At 40.4% G+C, this 20,539-nt stretch overlaps 1 protein-coding gene across 1 annotated transcript; it reads left to right on the top strand.

Annotated features, from left to right (window-relative positions):
- Nucleotides 1-18,703: 18,703 nt before the first annotated feature.
- On the top strand, nt 18,704-20,291 carry LOC122665099 (NAC domain-containing protein 100). The gene is made up of 3 exons (XM_043861162.1): nt 18,704-18,913; nt 19,037-19,302; nt 19,709-20,291. Exons 1-3 carry the CDS (start codon nt 18,760-18,762, stop codon nt 20,255-20,257), a joined length of 969 nt encoding a protein of 322 aa, XP_043717097.1. The 5' UTR covers nt 18,704-18,759; the 3' UTR covers nt 20,258-20,291.
- Nucleotides 20,292-20,539: the final 248 nt, after the last annotated feature.

A 20,539-nucleotide genomic window follows, 5' to 3' on the forward strand; every position in this document is an offset into this window, starting at 1 on the left:
GTTATGCAGTCCTCCACTATAGGCTTAATTCTCCATGGGACATTTGAATTGGTTCCAGAGAGGATGTTAACTAGCATAAGATTATTACTCTCAATGACAAGATGCGACTATCCCAGTTAAGATGCAATCTGCATTGCTCGATGAATGGCTAAAGCCTCCGCTACCACTGCTGAAGTGTGACCTATACCTGGAATCCACAGAGAAAATGTTGACTTGAACCGAGAAAGGGAGAATGGCTTGAATGATCTATGAGATCAGTCAAGCTCTCTATTTATAATAATAACAGAGATAACAAGGGAAAAACACTATTCACGATACTGTTCACGTGAACAGTGTCACATCCCTAATTACATTTCTACCCTTGCTCATAAATACATAAATAAAGAATAAATAAAATACCCAAAAGACCAGAATACCCCCACGGTATTCTGGATTACATATTCCAACACTCCCCCTCAAGCTGGATTATACGAATAAGAGAAGAAAGAAAAACTAGCTTGAACTAAAAAGAAAAAAATAACTCCATAAAAATGCTAACACTCCCTCAAGTTGGTGCATACAAGGTACTAATGCCCAACTTGAACAAAATGGGAAGAAACTAAGTTGCAACAGAATCCAACTTGATAGAGATGAATGCAGTTCCCAAATAAACCTTCAAGAACTTTAAATATAGATCTTCAAAAAACTGGGCAGACTTGATCAGCAAAAAAAGGCAGCTTTCACCAATCTTCTATAGCTATCCAATGATGAATCTCTGACTGATAATCTTGAAGACAAGCAACTAGGGCAGCAAGCAGCGGAAAATATCAACCCAACTGTAGAACCTCATATAGGCAGACAATAACCAAACATCTTCAATACTCTTCATCTCCCCCTTACAGCAAATTCAACCCAATAAAGAATGATTCCCAATAGCAATGGTGGAAACACTGATCTTCTATGTTTTGCAGCAAGTATTCCTATAAGTTTTGCTTCTACAATGTCTGCAGGTGTACTGTACATAATCTCCCCCTCACGTGTAGTAGTACACGTGGACATAACAGAGATAATATAAGAGATAAGGCAAAAATATAATATTCTAGAATTTTTCAAAAGGTATTAAGGGAATGGAAAAGGAAGAAATGGTAATTTAGAGAATACCATTATCATCCAAAGTGGTTATGGGTATATACCAAAGGTATGTTAGGGGAGGTGGTGAAGTGAAAAGAAAAGTTATGGGATAATGAATTATGGAGAAAAACAATGCAACATAGAAATTGTCCACCATCTTCAAACGACCAAACAAATTCCTTAGATGGAAACTCCTGCAGGGGAGAAACACCGAACTCCAATATTCACATCTGATAAGTTTACAGATCTGATTTGACATAAGGAAAAGCTCCAATCTTCAAGGCTTGATCAATCTTCAAACAAGGAAGAACAATTGTGCAAAACTCCAATTTATAAACTCCCTCGTGCTAAATAGAACTGACGAAGATATCTGGACAGAATTGATATAATAAACTTCAACAAAAACCTTGGATTAGATCTGAATTAGTAAACATTGCTAGGAACAAGCTCCAAAGTAAGCCGGATATAAAGCAGTAGAAGAGCTTCACACAACTGAATAGGTTCGTAGTTGCAACCAATAACTATGGAACAATGCTGTTGCAATCCCAAATAAGCTGATCTCCAAGGTAGTAAATTCGAGTCTTCAACAATGAAAGAAATTCGAACTCCAATAATAGGATATTCAGACTCAATAATAGGGCAGCAATAGTCCTCAGAAGCAGTAACATGTCAACCAGTCATGCTTACAGAAGCCAATCAATAGAGTAAGGTATGTAGTAAAGCTTGATAGAACCAGCAAGTATAAATTAATTAACCCAACAGATCCATAGGTAGTTGAAGCAGCCAGCCACATAGGAACAAGTAAAAGAATAGGTTGATAAATGATGAAATCGAGCCATAAGTGTGAACCTGAATTTTTTTTCAAAATAAATCCATGAATGATGTTGAAACTTGGGTCGAGTACTCCTCTGATGGTTATAAAACTCTCCTAAAAAAATCAGCAAGAGAGGACTGCCTTAACCCTTAGATCGATTATAGTCAGGGTTTTGTAAAAAACCTGAAAGTTGAGATCGATTGTAGCGAAAGGGGGCTTCATAAAAGAGATGGTGACTTGTCAAAGTTTGTTGATGGTGTGTAATAGATGCTGTCCAAAGCTGCTTGAATGGATCTCCAATACGAATAACCAATCTCTTTTTGTGATTGAGACTTGATCTTCAAGACGGAGAAACACTAAGAAAATGTAGAAAAATAGGGCAGCAGCTATCACATGAAATAGAACTTCTTCAAGCCATGAATAGTTGAAGTAGGTTGCGTCTCTTGATGGTAGAAACAGCTCCAAAAAACTCCAACAGCAGCAAATAACCCTAACCCAAAAAATCGATTTGTGTCAGGATTTTGTAAAACCCTAAAAATAAGGATCGATTGGGGTTAGGGGTCTTCAAACACTTGGAAAGAGGCCAATATTGAGGTCGAGTGGTCCTTGTAGATGAAGTAATCAGCCCTCAAAAAATCAGCAAAAGCTGAAACCTGCAACCCTAATTTCTATTGGAGTCAGGGTTTTAGCAGGTAACCAAATTAGCAGGTTAAGAAAGTTTTACTGTAGAAACAAATCCATCCATCAGAAAGGGTCCAAACTTAAGTTGAGTATGACTTGAAGTAGTAGGGAATCACCCCCAAAAACTTAGCTGCATCTGAAAAGGGAAACCCTAAAATCGATTGGAGTCAGGGTTTTTCAACCCTGACAAGTTAAGATCAATTAGGGTAGGGGCTGGAAAGGTTAATGAAAGATGGAGAAATAGAAAAAAGGGAAGGTGGTCAATGGAATAGGGTAGGAAGGTTCTGGAAAAAGAGCAAAGGGAGCTCCAATGGTGGAAGGTCAACCTTCAATAGTGATAGGAAGTTGATCTCCAAAAATTCTGGAAAGCTCTAATTCGCAAAGATGGTTCCAACAGAATTTTAGTGGAAAAAAGAGATTGAATGGAGGGCGGCAGCAACTAAATCATTGGTTAAGGTTTTTACCTCATTAGTGTTGCCCCCTTACAAGGTTGAGAAGAAGAAAACCAGAAAGAGGAGAAGCCGAGAAAGAGAGAAGAAAGAAGAAGTCAATTGGAGAGGAGTAGGGTTTTTTCCTCTTTTTCTAACCTAGATCAGAACAGCTCTGATACCATGTTGACTTGAACCGAGAAAGGGAGAATGGCTTGAATGATCTATGAGATCAGTCAAGCTCTCTATTTATAATAATAAAAGAGATAACAAGGGAAAAATACTATTCATGACACTGTTCACGTAAACAGTGTCACATCCTTAATTACATTTCTACCCTTGCTCATAAATACATAAATAAAGAATAAATAAAACACCCAAAAGACCAGAATACCCCCACGGTATTCTGGATTACTTATTCCAACAGAAAGGTACTGGTTGAGGATCTGCAGACACCTCCTATACCTGCAGGACCTGGATTGCCTTTGCTCGCGCCATCCACATTAAATTTAACAAAAGGAGCATGGGGAGGACTCCAACTCACCCATCGACTCTCCCGATGAGAGTAAGTCCGGAAATGATGAAGCTGGTCTCTAGAATGAGCAATAGCCCTCAGAACGATATGTCTTGGGTTAAAACTCAAATGCCTGAAAATAAGATCCCAGTAACCATTCCATATAAACCAAAAGATGTTGCTGAATAGTGAAGCTTTCAGTCTGTTTTCCCTATTGGTTGCAATAGAGAGTGAAGTAGCTGCTCTGATTCTTGTACCCACTTCTTGATTGGAAAATAGATTTAAGAGCCCTGTCTATTGCCAAATTCCTTTGATAGTAGGGCATTCAAGAAACAGATGGTTAGCAGTTTGGACTTGATCTTGACATATAGCACACCTTGGATTTAAATTAAAACCCCTTTGAGTAGATGCCACAGCTTGAGCCATGTGGGATTTGGAGGATTTAAGCTTTCTTGAGTTGCTTGCAAGTATGCAGAAGCCACTGTGAAGTTACCAGTAGAGGTGCCCAGCCAAATCAACTTATCTGTAGAGGGAAAGATGGATAAAGGAATGGAGAGCATGGATAGGGCTATATCGGGAGGCCACCATTGGAAAATGAGATCTCTTTTCCAAGATCTAGTAGCCTGGTCTATGAAATAGTCCACAAAAGAGGGGGCATAATGTGAATCCAATAGTCTATATAGGGATTGATAGAACAACCACTACCCACCTGATAAAAAGAACCTTTGAGGAGGAGATCCCTGCTTGAAAAAACTGACTTCCATCCCCAAGAGGATGAGTTTGGGCACTTGGCATGAAAGAAAGTCGTTGTGGGGAAGTACCTTTTCTTCATTAGTTTCACCTAAAGGGAAGATGTAGAAGTTAATAACTCCCAGCCTTTCATTGCAAGCAGAGCTGCATTCATTGGTGCAGTCATTTTAACATTAAGACCACCCATTCTTCTAGGCAAGCAAATGGTGTTCCATGAAATGGTGGGAACTTGACTATTGACTCCATTAGACTAGAAGAAACTTCTACTGATGCAATCCAAAGACTTCTGAACTGAGGCCGGTAGCTTGACATGGTATATTGAGGTAGAGCAGATAGAGTAGATTGAACCAATACTGTTTTACCAGCAGGGCTGAGGAATTGAGTCTTCCAATGATGGAGCTTCTGGTTCACCTTTCTAACAGGCTTTCACAATGCTGCTTAGCAAGTTTTCCTTTGACAAAAGGAATTCCCAGATAGGAATCCAAGTTAGTAGTAGGAGAAATTTGAAAGAATTCTCTCAGCTGCCGCTTAGTAGAAGAGCTGACATTTGGGCTAAACTGGGCTCTAGTTTTGTTAATATTCAAAGCTTGTCCTGAAAACCTGTAATAGACCTCTAACACTTCATTCAGAGCTCTAGCTTCAACCATCGTTGCCTCTCCAAAGAAAATAAGATCGTCAGCAAAGGCCATATGAGTTAATTTTTCACCACTTCTGCTTAATTGAATTCTTTTAATTCTATTCTATTGTTGAGTCAAAGCAGGCTTGGTAGACAACACTTCAGCACACAAGACAAAAAGGTAGGAAGAGAGGGGGTCCCCTTTGCGGAGACCTCGAGTTGGCTTGAAAAAGGTCTGAGGGGTGCCATTGAGCAGAATACTAAGATTTGTATTTTCAACACAAAACATAATTCTCTCAATCCCTAGGCAATCAAAACCAAAACCTTTGAGAGTGTTTCTCAGAAATTCCCATTCTACCCTGTCATATGCTTTTTGCATGTCCACTTTCAGAGAGAAAAAACCTTTACCACCTCTTCTTGTACTCTTGATCTTATAAAGAAGCTCGTGACAAATGAGTACATTGTCTTGGATATGTCGACCCTTTATGAATCCATTCTGACTGAAAGGGATGATTTTGTTTAAGATAGGAAGCAGTCGCCTGACAATGATCCTAGATATGACCTTGTAAACAAAGTTGCACAAGCTAATTGGCCTGAATTCCGAGAAAGCTGAAGGATGATCTGTCTTCGGTATAGGAAAAATATAGGTCTGATTAAGAGTGAGAGAAAAAGTTCCCTGAGAGAAGAATTGCTTGATGCAGTAAGAGACTTCAGTTCCAACCACCGGCCAAGCATTCTGAAAGAACATTCCTGAAAAACCATATGGACCTGGTGATTTATCTGCCGGCATAGACATAACAGTTGATCTTATCTCATCATCCGTGACCGGTCTAGTAAGCATCTCATTGTCCTCTCTAGTGACTCTTCCTCTAATGGGATCAAAATAAGAATCCTCTTGGTTAGGATTGGAAGAAGAGTACATGCTCTTGAAGTAATCAATAAAAGCTTGACCCAGTTGTATCTCATCTGTGATTGTGGTGCCATTAGCATTAATGCATCAAACTTTATTCCTTGCTCTTCTCTTCATTGTAGATAAATGGAAATACTTTGAATTTCTATCACCATTAATAGCCCAATTTGCTCTGGACTTCTGCTGCCAAAGAACCTCTTCTTGGTGAGCTAACTTACTTAGTCGAGCCAGGTAATGCTTTTCATTCATGAACCAGTGATCACTACGTAAATGAGGTTCAACATTGTATAACAAGGCTAGATCAGCTCTAACTTGTTCAATATTTTGAAAGATATTGCCCACTTGAAGTCTATTCCAATCTTTGAGAACATACTGAAGGGATTTAAGCTTTCTACACACTTTGTATGATGCAGATCCTCTATGATTTGAGTTGGACCAGGCTGTGGTAATCAGTTGTGTATAAGATGGTTCAGTGAGCCAAAATGCCTCAACCTGAAAAGGTCTAATTCTGCGCTCCCTTACTCTATCAGTGTGAAGAATTATTGCTCTGTGATCCGAAGTGGCTAGAAATTCTGAAGTAACCTGAGCATCGGGGTAGAGTTCAAACCATTCTGTATTAGAGAAATACCGATCTAATTTCGCCTCTATCTTTCTTGCACCAAACTGTCTATTATCCCAAGTATAGCGATAGTCTGTTTGGTGTATTTCAGATATACAAGCATTGTTAACAAATTCATTAAGAGGCCGAATCTGATTATGAGTAATAGGCCTACCACCCATTTAGTCCTCCATACACAGATAAGAATTCCATGCGCCTACTAGAAGCCAAGGATTGGAGATAAAGTGGGATAGGTTCAAGAGGGAATCAAACTGTGCAAATCTAACTTGCTCTGTACAACTGATATACACAAAGGTCAAAGTCCATTCTTGATTGATGTCATTAAACTTCATATTTACATGATAGCACCATTCACTTTTCCATATAATATTGCACTCTACTCCGTTGGCCCACATTAAGATAGTACCCCCTGCCCCATTTGTTGCTGGAAAACAATCATAGTTAGAGAAATTGAGAGATCTACAAAAGTGGAGCAGATTAGAACTGGACTGCTTGGTCTCTGACAGAAAACAGATTGCTAGTCTATGCTTATTTAGTAGATAGCGGATTTCCGGCTTTGTCGAGGGGCGACCAATCCCCCCAACAATTAAGAGCAAGGATCCTCATTTCTCCCCGGGTGACTGTTTACGGCCAGTCACCTGCGCCTCAGAAGCACTGACAATCTCTTTATCTATCTTTGCCTTTTTGAAAGATACCCCTTGACTCAGAGTACACAGCTGGAGAGTCAGCATATCCTCCTCTTCTGAACTGGTAGCTCCTTTTTTTGGAAGAAGCAATGGCATAGCATTCTTAAAAAGACCCTGCTGATTCGCTGAATTGGTACTCCTTGCACAATAAAAGAGCCCGCCTTATTTGGCCAGGAATTAGAGGAGATGATATCATTCCCAAAATACTTCCAATGGAGATTCTCTATTTGAATCCATACCACCGCCATGGTGAACGTCATCTTCTCAGCAGGAATATCAGGATCCCACTGTTGCAGGACCACAAGGTGACCCTGGTTCGTCCAAGGTAGAGAAAAAAGGAGGAGATACATGTCCCTAGCGCTCTTCAGCTTGATGATAAATCGATCGTTGGCTTGATCAACAAGGTGAACTTCCTCAACCTTAACAGCTCTGGCTTGACCTGCTCAAATAAACATGGAACGAACTTCTAGCGCTGACACATGAACATTACCGAACACCCGGCCAGCCTACTATTGAATACTGAAAATTCAATCTGGCTTCAAGCAGAGCCTGCTCTGTGACATCAATGGAGGGTGGTTGCATGCTAGGAAGAACTAGCAAAGTGGAGAATTCTGCTGCAAGTTTCTCCTCAAACACTATAGAACCCGAGGATTCACGAAAAACATAGGAAGACAGTTTGTTTGGAGTAGCCATGGGACAAACAGTTGGAAGACACAACCTTATCACGGAAGCATTCACAAATGATCGAAGGGAATGTTTGAGGGGTGTCGAGAGAGGGTTTGACAACCTTCCCATAAATACCAAACCACGCCTTCACAACTTTGGTATTACTCATGTAAAGCACCAAGGAGAAACCAGAACAAACATAACGATACAGGCTAGCACTCATAGGATGATGATGAAAATATGCAAGCAAAAAATAGGCAATATCCAAAATAATCTTCAAGGGGCAAACTCCGATAGGCTGGATAAGCTTAGGATGTTCGAACATGAAAAGCTAAGCAGATTAACCAGATAAATAATGCAAAGGAAGCTTTGGAGACTTACAAGCTTAGAAATCTCAAATATCAGAAGCCGCAAAATAATGATTCTCTAATCCTTGAATCGCCAATAAGCGTCATAGTGGAGATGATCAACATTACAGTAGCCATAAATGAATCTATTCCGAATTCAAGCATGTCTGAGAAGTAACGTGGTGCGCAATCAAACCTCAGAATGGTGGGTTCTCTAAATCCCGAATCCCCAATCAAACGTAGTGAGGGATACAAACTTCATACACAAACCATTAATGAATAGAGCTGCAGCATGCGAGAAGAAGATCTTGCGTATTCTTCTAAAAGACTCTTGAAAGGAACGAACTCAACGGCATACGTCCAATACTTGAACCAGCAGGGGCTGAGACGTCCTTTGTAGTGAGAAATCAACAATATTTCAATAAATCAGAACTGAGCCGTGATTTCGTGATTCTGATAACAACAGAACACATCACAGAAGCTTGGGAGAAAAATGAAATCCAGCAAGGTTGTATCTCTACTGATGCTTGCAGGAAAAACGAAGGTGAACAGTACTTGATCGCTACCAGCCTTGGAAGAAGATTCGAACAAAGAAAAGTAAAATTAAAGCCCAAAGATGCAGGTAGAAGGAGAACCAAATGGATGCCTTAGAATCAATTGATTCCGACAACAGAGATGACTAGAGCGCTAGGAAGCTTCACTTGATCCTCGGTACCTCCGCATCAGTTCCTTTGTGGGTCTTAGCAGGCTAGAAGAAGGGAAATCCTTGGGAATACGAAGCAGAAGAACAGCTTACAGGAGTAAAGCTACACTAAGAAGAAGGGAGGAACAAGAAACGACTGAGCCTTTGAATCAAAAGATTCCGGCAAGGGAGACGGCCTGATGATTAACCAAAACACTAAAGATAATTTGGGTTTGGGTATTTGAGTTAGTTAGACAACCCTCCTCTGACAATGATCCCACCCTGACCAACAAGGGCAAGTGGTCAGACCTGATACCAAAACCGAATTATCCATCAAAAACCTAAACTACACTCAGCTTCTTCTATTGCCAATCAAAGGATTGAATTCCTACTGTTTATTATTAATCTGGGGTGTTCATGGGCCCCCCAAAAGTAGTTCAGGCCTAAATTTGAAGTATAATATGCTGGCGAGTCCAAGATTAATGATTGCTAGCTCTAGTTCTCGCTATGGGTGTAAATGAATAGTCAAAATCTGTTTTCGTGTCCGTGTCCGTATCCGTTTAGCACTATCCGAATCCGATCCGTTTATAGCCCTAGACTTCTCACCCAGTTCAACCCTAAATTCACAGAGTTTTAGGTTTTCTTGTTGTCTTCTTAGTTCAACACATTTTTGTCCCTCTTAGACCCTATAGTGGGGGAACCTCATGCATTCGGACATTCTTTTTTCTTCTTCTTCTTTAGTATAACACATTTTTTTTTCTCTCATTTCACAACTGTAAAGCATGTCATTTCACATGTATACACTCGAAAAACGTGAGAAACAATGATAATTCTTGAAAATGACCAAATGATGAATCACTTTCAAATAATTTTGAAAATTCTCTTTTACGCACCCTTGATTTAAAATACTTTTAAAATAAGATAGAGGACAATCAAAAGAAAGATAAATGTTATACATACACTTATAGAGATGTCATTCAAACAATCAATAACTTAATATTCCATTCTATTGAGGGTTATAAACAGGTTTTGCTGTATTGGACAGCATTCTTTGTTTGCTCTGCTCACTTAGGGATACAACTTGGGCTAAATTAGTGCTCAACTCTGAGCCAAAAGTAGGATCCAGCAATGCCCATGCTTGAGAGAGGCATGATGGGCCTTTACATTTGCCAATGCATGAGCAAACTACAAATCCAGTCCGGGCCTTGACAAGTCAAGGGATGGGCTTGGGCTGTTACATGGGCTTCACTGATGAAAGATTTTACTAGAGAAAGAAATGGTGCAAACAAGATTATCAAAATGATAAATTGAGCTTTCCCATGTGGTAGGTAGTGATGAAAATACATCAGATCCAAGGATATCACCAATAAGATTTGGTGGTGTTTCTTTTATATTTTTTCTGTAAGAGTTGTTAGTGGGTCTCCTGACAAAAAAAAGCTAGATGAAAATCACCAATATTTCCTAATGGAAAATCTTTTGGTATTTTGTTTAGCTTGAAAGACATTTTTCATGCGGAGCCTTTAGGGAAATTTCCAATTGGTACATTTTACACCCAATTCAATGGCAATTTGTCAACCCAAACTTCAGAAATGGGTAAGCGATTTAAAATTTTGCACCTAGGTTTTTTTAAAGTCACTTCTTACTATAAAAGTGTCTTTTTCAGGGTATTTTATTTAGAATCGAGTTTCCCTCCACCCACGGTGAATGGGATCCCATTCACTACGAAGCGGGAGAGGACAGGAAAAGGTATCGGGAGGGTATTTTAGAACATAATAAAACCTTAGGAGTGGTTTGTGAACTCTAGATGGTGGATGAACCGTCCTCTATGGGTTGAGGGAAACTTAGTCCTTTTTGTTTACGTGAAAACAAATGGAACTTTTAATTGAAAATGAAAAACCTATTCCGGCCCTTGCCTCCTCTTTAGTCTTGTTTCATATATTAATGAAGGCCTCTTTTAATTCAAAGTCCAATATCTCATAAATCTCTTAAGTCTTAATTCTTTACAAAGGAAATGTTTTCTGTCCAGGAGCATGGCCTACGCCAGCATTCCCATGTGTCTGTCCCTCTCCTCCTCTTATATGAAATGACATCACTACCCCTTATTGGGGGAGGAGAGAGAGACATATGGAGCTGGCATAGGCCAGACCATGCTCCCGGACAGAGGACACTTTCCCTCCTTTAAAATGGATATGCTATTTAGCCTAACATAAGGCACATATTCCCACTGGCAAAAGCAACCTGATCCTCCCCCCTAAATAGGGGTGTGATCGGTTCAATTTGGTTTCGGTCTATTATTTAGCCAATCGAAACCAAACCGTTAAGAAGTTTTTTGGTTTTGATCTCGGTCCAGTTTGGTTCAATTTTATCAGTTGTTATCGAATTGTACTCGAGCTACTATCAGGTTTGGTTCGGCCAATTTTCGGGTTTATTTGTATACACTATACATAAGAAAATAAATAGGAAATTTTTTGGTTTTTTTTTTTTATTTGGGGGGGGGGGTTGTGTTTCAGTATTTTATCAAGTACTATTGGTACGGCATCGGTTTTTAATTTTAGTTGGTTCATTTGGTCGGTCCTGATCGATTTTGGTTTCTATCAGTTCCATAAAACTCCAACCCATAACCAAACCAATAAGGGTTTGATTCGGCCCCCCAAATTGATAAGAAGCATGGCCCAATTGGAAAATTTATTCCCTCTAGCACTCACCCTTGCAACTGTCACTGGTTTCTACTAAACTTGAGTCCTGGTTGAAACCCTTGAAAAAGTAAATAGTTATGTGTTGCCGCTAAATTCTGTCCTAGCTGAGGTGGATGACCTATAAGAAAGACTTGAGAATGATTGGATAGACCCGAGGTTAACTTGTGGTAACTCCGATGATTAAGTTAGAATCGGGAAACTGTTATTATGAGTGAAATACGGTATGAGCAATAAATGTGAATACCTTCCTCTTTTAGACACTGTTCCTTATATAGTCCGGATCAGTTTGTATTATGATCTGGCTAAGTGGATGGTGGGCTGTCACAGCTGACTGTGCGAGGTCGGTCGGGCTGATTCGTCTTGGAAGAGATTAGAATGCAAGATATTCTAGGTATATTAATGGTGGGGGATTCACTTGATTGTTATAGTGCTTTAAAAGGATTCTTTGCTGTGCTGACATCTGTACAGGTATATTTTTATGTATATCAGATGCCCCCTGACTCCCTAGACTTATAGAATATGGGTGAGGGAGTATGAAGTGAAAAACACATATGGATAAAGAAAATGGGAGAAAGAGAAACAAAAAATAAAAAATTAAAAGATTGATTAGATGTGATATGCTTGATATTTGATGCCCGACAGTTAAACCACGTTCTCGCTGCTCCTTGAAGAGTAGTAGGAAATGCTTGACATATGATGGGATTGGATGCACTACAGTACGCCATGAGGGCATTGAACCCTTCTAAATGTTGAACAGGGTCTGTAGTCCCATCGTAATATTCAAGGACCGGCATTTTAAAGCCCTTTGGAAATGGGAAAGCCGAGATATCGTCAGATAATGCCATTGTACCTGAAAAAAGGGGTTTTCGGCTTCAACTTGAACCTGTATCATCTGTTGCATCTGGTCTTGCAATTGCTTGATTTGTTGATGGAGATCAGTTGTTTGAGATGGACCAGCAGTTGGCTTTCCCAAGAGTTTTTAGGTTTAAAATAACGCCATTTTGGTCTGTTTCTTGCTTTGAGCATGACTCCTTGGGTTGCGGCCAGGATCTATCGAAGAAGATTGGCTGTGCTGACTAGAAGTTTGCTTTAAATTGATAGAAGGGAATTTTTCCTTAGGTTGAGCTTTCTCAACCGCCTAAGTGTTCTGGTTAATTGCCGTAGTTAGAGCCAGAACCTGCCGTTGGAGGGTGTTGAACTGCGACTGAGTGACAACACCTTTTGGAGCTTGTGGGATGCTCGACGATGTATGATGGGAATGATTCGGGTTCTTGCTTGGAGATTGTTTTCCTTGGATTTTGTTCCCACAACTTGTACGTGGAAGGGCCGCCGGATTCGGAGAACGCAAGACAGGAGAAAAATGGGTTGTGCTATTGGCTACGGTGTTCTGCTCTTCTTTCGGAGATATGTCTTTCGAAGCTTGAGGTTGTTTGGATATGGAAGATCCGGAGGCCCTGGTGTTTACCATCCTTGGTACTCGTGGGTAAGATTATTAATACTCTTGTCATTCCCACAGACGGTGTCAATCTGTTGCCGCTAAATTCTGTCCGAGCTGAGGTGGATGACCTGTAAGAAAGACTTGAGAATGATCAGATAGACCTGGGGTTAACTCGTGGTAACTCCGATGATTAAGTTAGAACCAGACAACTGTTAATATGAGTGAAATACGTTAAGAGTAATAAATGCGAATACCTACCTCTGTCAGACACTGTTCCTTATATAGTCCGGGTCAGTTTGTATTATGATCCGGCTGAGTGGATGGTGGGCTGTCACTATCGATTGTGCTAGGTCGATCGTGCTGATTTGTCTTGCAAGAGATTAGAAGTCAAGATATTCTAGGTATATTAATGGTGGGGGACCCACTTGATTGTTATAGCGCTTTAGAAGGATTCTTTGTTGTGTTGACACTTGTACATGTATATTTTTGTGTATATCATTATGTTTGCAGAGTAAGAATTGGAAGAACTTACTAAGACATGGGGCCATAGGATCAAGCTGATCATGGAAATGAGGCCAGGCTAGATTTTAACCCGGATTGTTTTTTGTGTTAATTTAACGCTTGCTGGGTAAGGCTAAACTTGTGGTTGTTGAAAAACCTCTACCATGTTGACCTTTGATTCCCTATTGCGATATGCAATTGCAAGGTTCAGATTTTTGAAGTGCTAGCTCAAATGCTCGATTTGGGAACTCTGTATTTCTTTTTTTTTATTTGGGGTATTCATTCTTCAATAAACCTAGAACTGCCTGAGGGTTTATTGAGGTAATCCCACATCGACTGTGGGTGTTTCGACTTCAAGTATAAGAGCCATAGGAGGCCACCCCACTTTGAACCAATTTTTTTTTTAAGATGGAAGCTTAATATGGTATTAGAACGGGTACATTAGGTCTCCATCGATGATGGGCCCTACTCCACTTGTAAGTACCGCAGTCCTCGGGATGAGGGTTCCTCAGCCTTATGGCGACAAGGATTGGTTTCGATGAGGGCATATCATTTTGAAATATCATCATGGGGATTGGATCATACTTCATAAAGAAATGGAGTCGCCACCTAGGATTAGGGCCTAGGACCCAATGGGTGTAGCCCCATCCGGGATCAGCGGAAAGGGCTATGTGATTCCATATGGTCTGGTCAGAGATTTAGGGTAAGTAGTCGGGTTACGAGAGTGGGAAGGAATTAGGCACCCACCTCTCCTGGATAAACCGGTCTTTCTACTCGATGCTTGTTTTTGAATATTCTCCCTTAATAATACATCACATATCAACATGCAAAGCTAGATTTTGATGTACTAAACATGTCAAAGAAGAGAAAAAAATCATTTACTATGTACACTAAAGCAAGTTACTTTAATGGTCTACATTATGCCAAAAATAATAAGAAGGAAAGAGATAGATACCTGTCAAGAAATACAAGAAATAAATGAAAATGTACCAAATATGAAATATGCAATGTCCCACGGCTCAGGTGGAGACAGACGATCGGCTTGCCTCTCTCTTGTCGGACAGAGTAAGGACTATATGAGATGGATTTCGTTACTCAGACTTCGGACAGAGTAACGGCTGTATAAGGGATTCTCGTTATCTGTATACAGACAGAATAATGGCTATAAAAAGAGGCTTTTGTTATCCGTATGCGACCGAAATAACATCTTGACTAGGAGATGAGTGCTCTTCACTTAAGCGGATAATCGATGAATCTACCCACAATTCGGAATATTGCTCAAAACTCACTTACAAAGGCTTGAAAGAGGGCAAAAGTCGGACTAGGAGGTTCTCCCTAGGCTTGGAATCCATGATATGAGGGGACGGGGACCCTTCTATTTATAGGGGGGTACCCCACTTCTCACGGCGCCGGATAGGCCCTCCACGGCATCGTGGAGGACCTGTCCATGGTGTAGTGGATGATGTCAGCAGGCTGACATTTTAGCCCCCCGCGGCGGCGCGGTTTTTTGCCACGCTGCTGGGGGAGGGCTCCACGGTGTCGTGGGAGACTGACCACGGTGCCATGGACAGTGTGGGCCATTCCTCTTACTTTTTGGGCCTTAAATGGGCTTCTTTGGTGGTTTTGGGTCTGTCTGGGCCTATTAGGCTTCTTTCTTTGGGCTTTTCCCCTCCCTTTTGACTCTTCATAAAATTTTCTGTCGGGGGGCTTCGCCCCCTACACCCCCTGCAAGGGGGCTGCCTACTCCCTAAACCCCCACGGCCCGCTAACTGGCTAGCAAAACCGCCGTGGTTGGAGAATGTGAGCAGTACCTCCTTCAGCATTTGGTAAAAGGGTCGTATAAGTCATTTTAGGGATGTTCGGATGATTTTTCTTAGATGTAGGGACAAGAGTTCTTCTTGAAGAGATACCGATGTCTGTCCATGTTCTGTTGTCATCATCGCCGGGGGAGTGACAAAATTCATTGTCTACACCACCCATGAAGACAGAACCCACAAGAAGGCTTGTAAGATGAAACAACCCTGCAGGTCCTTGCATTTTCTTACTGCATGACAACTAAACTTATTAAATTTGACATGTAACCAATCCAAAGTTCCTTCATGGATGAGATTGATCACATTAGTCTTCGAAAACAAAGCCTGATAGAAGGTAAGGGTGATTCTAGGGCTGCAACTGGGTCGGGTTAGGCTGAACCTTTTAAAACCCCAGCTCAACCCTGAATCCCCTTACCTGGGCCCAGGCCCAACTTGACCCTGAATCAGGGTCAGAAAAATCCAACCCTAACCCGCCCTTAGGGTTGGGTCGGGCTGACCTTGATTGGCCCTAATCATGGGGGGGAAGGGAGATGCATGGGCTGGCTAAGCTAGGAAAGGGAGATGAATAGACTGGTCAAGCTAGGAAAAGGGAGGTGCATGGGCTGGCCAGGCTGGGAAGTAGAAGACAGGGTCATGTTGGACCCGGCCGGGCACAGCCGAATGCCTCAACTCTGACTCAGGACTGAAAATTCCCGACCCTGACCTGCCCTCAGGGCCAAGGTATCTCAACCTAGGCCCTGTTCGGGCTCAAGGCGGGCTCGGGTCGTCAGGGCCAAACTTGCATCCCTATGTGATCCAAAGGATCTGAATACTCTTCAAACACAAAATAAGGAGTTGATTGCGTACACGAAGGAATTGATGGGAACTCTAAAGCCAGGTCACTTCCGTAGTAATATCCATAACTTTAAAGTAGAAAAATCATTACTTCCGTTTGAACTTTGGGAGACCCTAATTCCAAACCAAAAGTACTCTAACACGTGTGCTCAATAATACCCAGTTCAGAGACTAAAAACACTTTCAAATTTCAAGTTTGGAATTTAGATAACAAAACCAACGTAAGCCATTGATGGGGATTGGATTATGCCTCGTAAGCCAAACGTGGTTTCTAAATTAGATAAAGAACAAGAAAGAAAAAGGCAAGATATTTGAACACTAGAAGCAAGGAACCAATCGTTTCCCTTGTCTTAATTTTATATAATCTTAGTTAGGTATCAATATATAGAGTGTTTAGATTTCTAGAAGATCCATGTTTTCAACTGTGTAAATATTAAGTTGTGGTGTTAGGATTGAAATTTTACATAAGCTACAGGGAAAAAAAGAAGGCGGCTGATAAAGAAATGATTATAAGAACAATGGAAGGTGCTATGAAAGATTATATGGTCATGAGAGTTGGTAACCATTTTAACCACTTCCAGTAGTAGTTTTCATGCACCGACTTTTCGATTTGTAGAGTTGCCATTAATGACCTTGAAAGGTTTTAGTTATGGAATATCCTATATATATCAAGGGGTAGAAAGGTACTAATCAAGTCTCACGACTCTAAGTTCATATTTTTATTCATGAATAATAAGAATAATTATCACCTTCAATTCGTGGGCACCTCCAATTCCTCTAATAGGGGGGAGTGGACCCCACCTTGGGTAGTGTTTTCGGGTAGGGGGTAGGGTGTTCATTTCCGCCCCCATGTAAAGAATTGGAGGAATTGGAGGGGGCAGCGAATTGGAGGAGGTAAGGATTCTGAATAATAATCCCCTATCCCCCTCCTATTAAAGCTCTCCAATTCCAAAAAAAAAATAAAAATAATCCAATTGATCTGCTAGGGTTATGCAGGTCAACGATCTATTCAAACCGTCTTAATAGGATCCACACTTGGGAGTATCAAACAAGTCTCAAATGCGAACCTTCCCAACTCAACCCGGTTGCAATCCATTGCTTGTAGAAAAACAAAAACCTAAAACGATGCAAAAAGTATGGAAATCACAAACAAACAATCACATAGTGTACATAAGGCTTTATGTGGTTCGGCAAGATTGCCTACGTCCATGGTGAGAAGAGATATGCTTCACGATCAATGCAGAATACGGTGACAGCTATTCGTCTTCACACCTCTCTCAAATTGATTAGACAAAAAGAACCCTCAATAGCTACAAATTTATAGTGAAACACTATATAAGAATTTTACCAAAATACCGATATATATAGCCCTAAAAAGAAATTTTCTCACGGACTCTCGCCCCCAAACCTTGGCATGGACCCGCTAGTTCGTCAAGATCCCACCAGTAAAATAGATTAACACGTAAGGTCTCAAGGTCATGAGCTTATTAACCGCCCTTCGAAATCAGCCCACTTATGCAGACCATAGAATACAAGACATAGTACCCAAAACATTGCCTACCCTTGGTCATGAGGCAACTAACCCATGCATCTTCTTAGTGGATTTTCATCATCTCAAGTACAGTGCAGTGTCTAATGTACCTTTAAAGTGCATTGAACGGTGCATCTCACTTGTGCATAATGTCTATGCACAAATGAGGTGCACCGTCCGATGCACTTTAAAGGTGCATTAGGCGATGCACCGCAATTGAGAGGATAAAAATTAATTCATCTTTCTCTCACCATTAATTAAACGAAAATTTATCTTCTCAAGTGTGGTGCACTCCCCAGTGCATCCACGTGGTGCATCATCCCACTTGAGAAGATGGAAATTCAAATAATGAGAGAGTCTCTGATAATTAATCAAAAACCAATCAGAGTATTCCATGTAGACATGTACTTACCAAGTGAGATATATGAACTAGAGAGCTATTATGTAGAAGAGAAGTTTGAAACAGGGTATGAATGGATTTTGTGAGAAGTCGTGTTCCCATTGGACTAGAATAAGGAGAAGGGAGCAGGAATAGGAATAGGGGAGGAGACTAAGGGATCAGTGGGAGAAGAGGAGGGTTTCGGTGGGTAGAGATCGTTGGAAGTGGTTGGACTGGAACAGAACAACAACATCAGGTGTATCAGACACTCTTTAACTCCCTACGTGCAAAACTCATAGTTTTCCCATTAAATTCACAAAGCCTCCTGACCTCTTGAGATTGACACCTTAGAAAGTGAACTTTCTCAAGAAAAGCTAAGTTGAACTTTTGTCACTGCCTGGTAATGTTTTGGTGATAATGACAAGAATAATTGAAAACCTTAGACTAATGGAACCAAAATTTCTAATTTAGCCAAGTGGAGTGGCATTTCCGTAATTTCAGCTTCATATAATGAACTCCACATTTCCATATCCACCATCTTTGTCAATGTGTTAGATGAGATAAAATTGCATCTAGAAGCAGCTTCTTCTTCTTCTTCTTCTTCTTCTTCTTCATCTTCTTCTTCAAGGATGAGCTACAGAACAAGATTGCTCCTTCATTTATACTGAAACTTGTTGTTCTTTGAATGATCTTCCAAACTTGAATTCTGGTTCAGAAATTCAGCTTTTTGATCAATATTGAATATGGAAGATAACCTACCTCCTGGTTTTAGGTTTCATCCAACTGATGAAGAGCTCATAACTTATTACCTGACTCGTAAAGTTTCTGATGTTCACTTTTCTTCAAGAGCCATCACTGATGTTGATCTCAATAAATGTGAACCTTGGGACCTTCCAGGTATAGTTCTTCAGTATTAGTTCCTCATAGTTTTCTTCAAATTTTCTTGAGAAAGATAGCTATTTTTATCTGTAATTTTCAATTAGTCCTAAAAGGTGTTTGGTTTTTGAAATTTTTTTGCAGGAAAGGCTACAATGGGGGAGAAAGAGTGGTATTTCTTTAGCTTGAGAGACAGAAAATACCCAACTGGTCTTCGAACCAATCGAGCTACAGATGCAGGACATTGGAAAACTACAGGGAAGGATAAAGAGATATTCCATTCTGGAGTCCTAGTAGGGTTGAAGAAAACCCTGGTTTTTTACAAAGGTAGAGCTCCTAAGGGTGAGAAAAGCAACTGGGTAATGCATGAATATCGGCTTGAAACCCAATTTGCATACAAGGCTACTAAGGTAAACAACATATCGATGTCTTGTATTCCATCGCTTGCATATGTGGGTTGATTCCGAAATACTCAAAACCTAGTTTTCATACAAGGTTACAAATTTTTTTAGGAGTAGTATTTCGGAAAATTTTCTGGATAGAGTTTTGCTATAAATTTGTACCGATGGTTCTTTCTTTGTAATCAATCTGAGAGAGGTTAGAGGATGAGTGTAAATCACCTCACAGTGGATGTAGGCAATCTTATAGAACCACATAAATCTTTGTATGCGACTATGTGATTGTTGTTTGCGATTTTCATTCTTTCTGCTTTGTTTTAAGTTCACGTTTTTCTAGACTTTTTAAATTGGATAGGTACATATGCTTGATCTTAGTTCTACTTGAAACTGATCCATAATTTCTGTCTATGTTCCACAGGAGGAATGGGTAGTTTGTAGGGTCTTTCAGAAGAGCTCCACGGGGAAAAAACCACTTTCGGATCCGACCTCATCGAACCCATCTCTTGAATCTCCTTGTGAGGCAACTACAATGGTGAATGATCAGCTAGGAGAGGTTGAATTACAACATTTGAATAATCTAGTGAATTCTTCAAGCTGTTTGGGTGCTATGTCTACCAATATTAATGCCATAAATAACAACAACAATAGCAACAATGATAACTATTTGGGTACAAACTTGAATAATTGGATTTCTGCAAGAGAAACAACAAACCATCCATTACTATCTTGGCCTTCAAGTTTGCTTGGTTCAAATGTTTCAATGGATTCAATGATTTTGAGAGCACTTCAGATAGCTGGTTATCAATCAAGAGAAGCTACTACTGTTGGTGGATTAAGCTCTATTATGGCACAAGGGAATGATGCTCGTTTAATGTCTGATTCAAATTCGAAACTCACAGCTACTGCTTCCTCCATGATTATGGATTCTGTGCAGCAACAACCATTCAATCTGGATTCTCTTTGGTGAAGCTGTTGCAATTGACTAACATTTACAACTGTAAATTTCTACAGAATGTGACTGAAGCCCAATACCACTTTCATATTCAGTTTTAGTAAATTTGTCATAAATCCCAACATAAGAGATAGGGAAAACTACTCTATCTTGCAAAAGTAAGTTTAAGAGTTTATGTACATGGGCCGTACCCCATATCTTTAGTCAATATGGTTGTTATGTTGGCTTGACCAGCCTGTTTATTACTGGGTTTTTTGTCTTGGTTCCATGCTTCCTTTTCTGCTCTAAGTTGTAATG

Source organism: Telopea speciosissima, chromosome 6 (assembly GCF_018873765.1).
Source record: "Telopea speciosissima isolate NSW1024214 ecotype Mountain lineage chromosome 6, Tspe_v1, whole genome shotgun sequence".
Taxonomy (NCBI): Eukaryota; Viridiplantae; Streptophyta; class Magnoliopsida; order Proteales; family Proteaceae; genus Telopea; species Telopea speciosissima.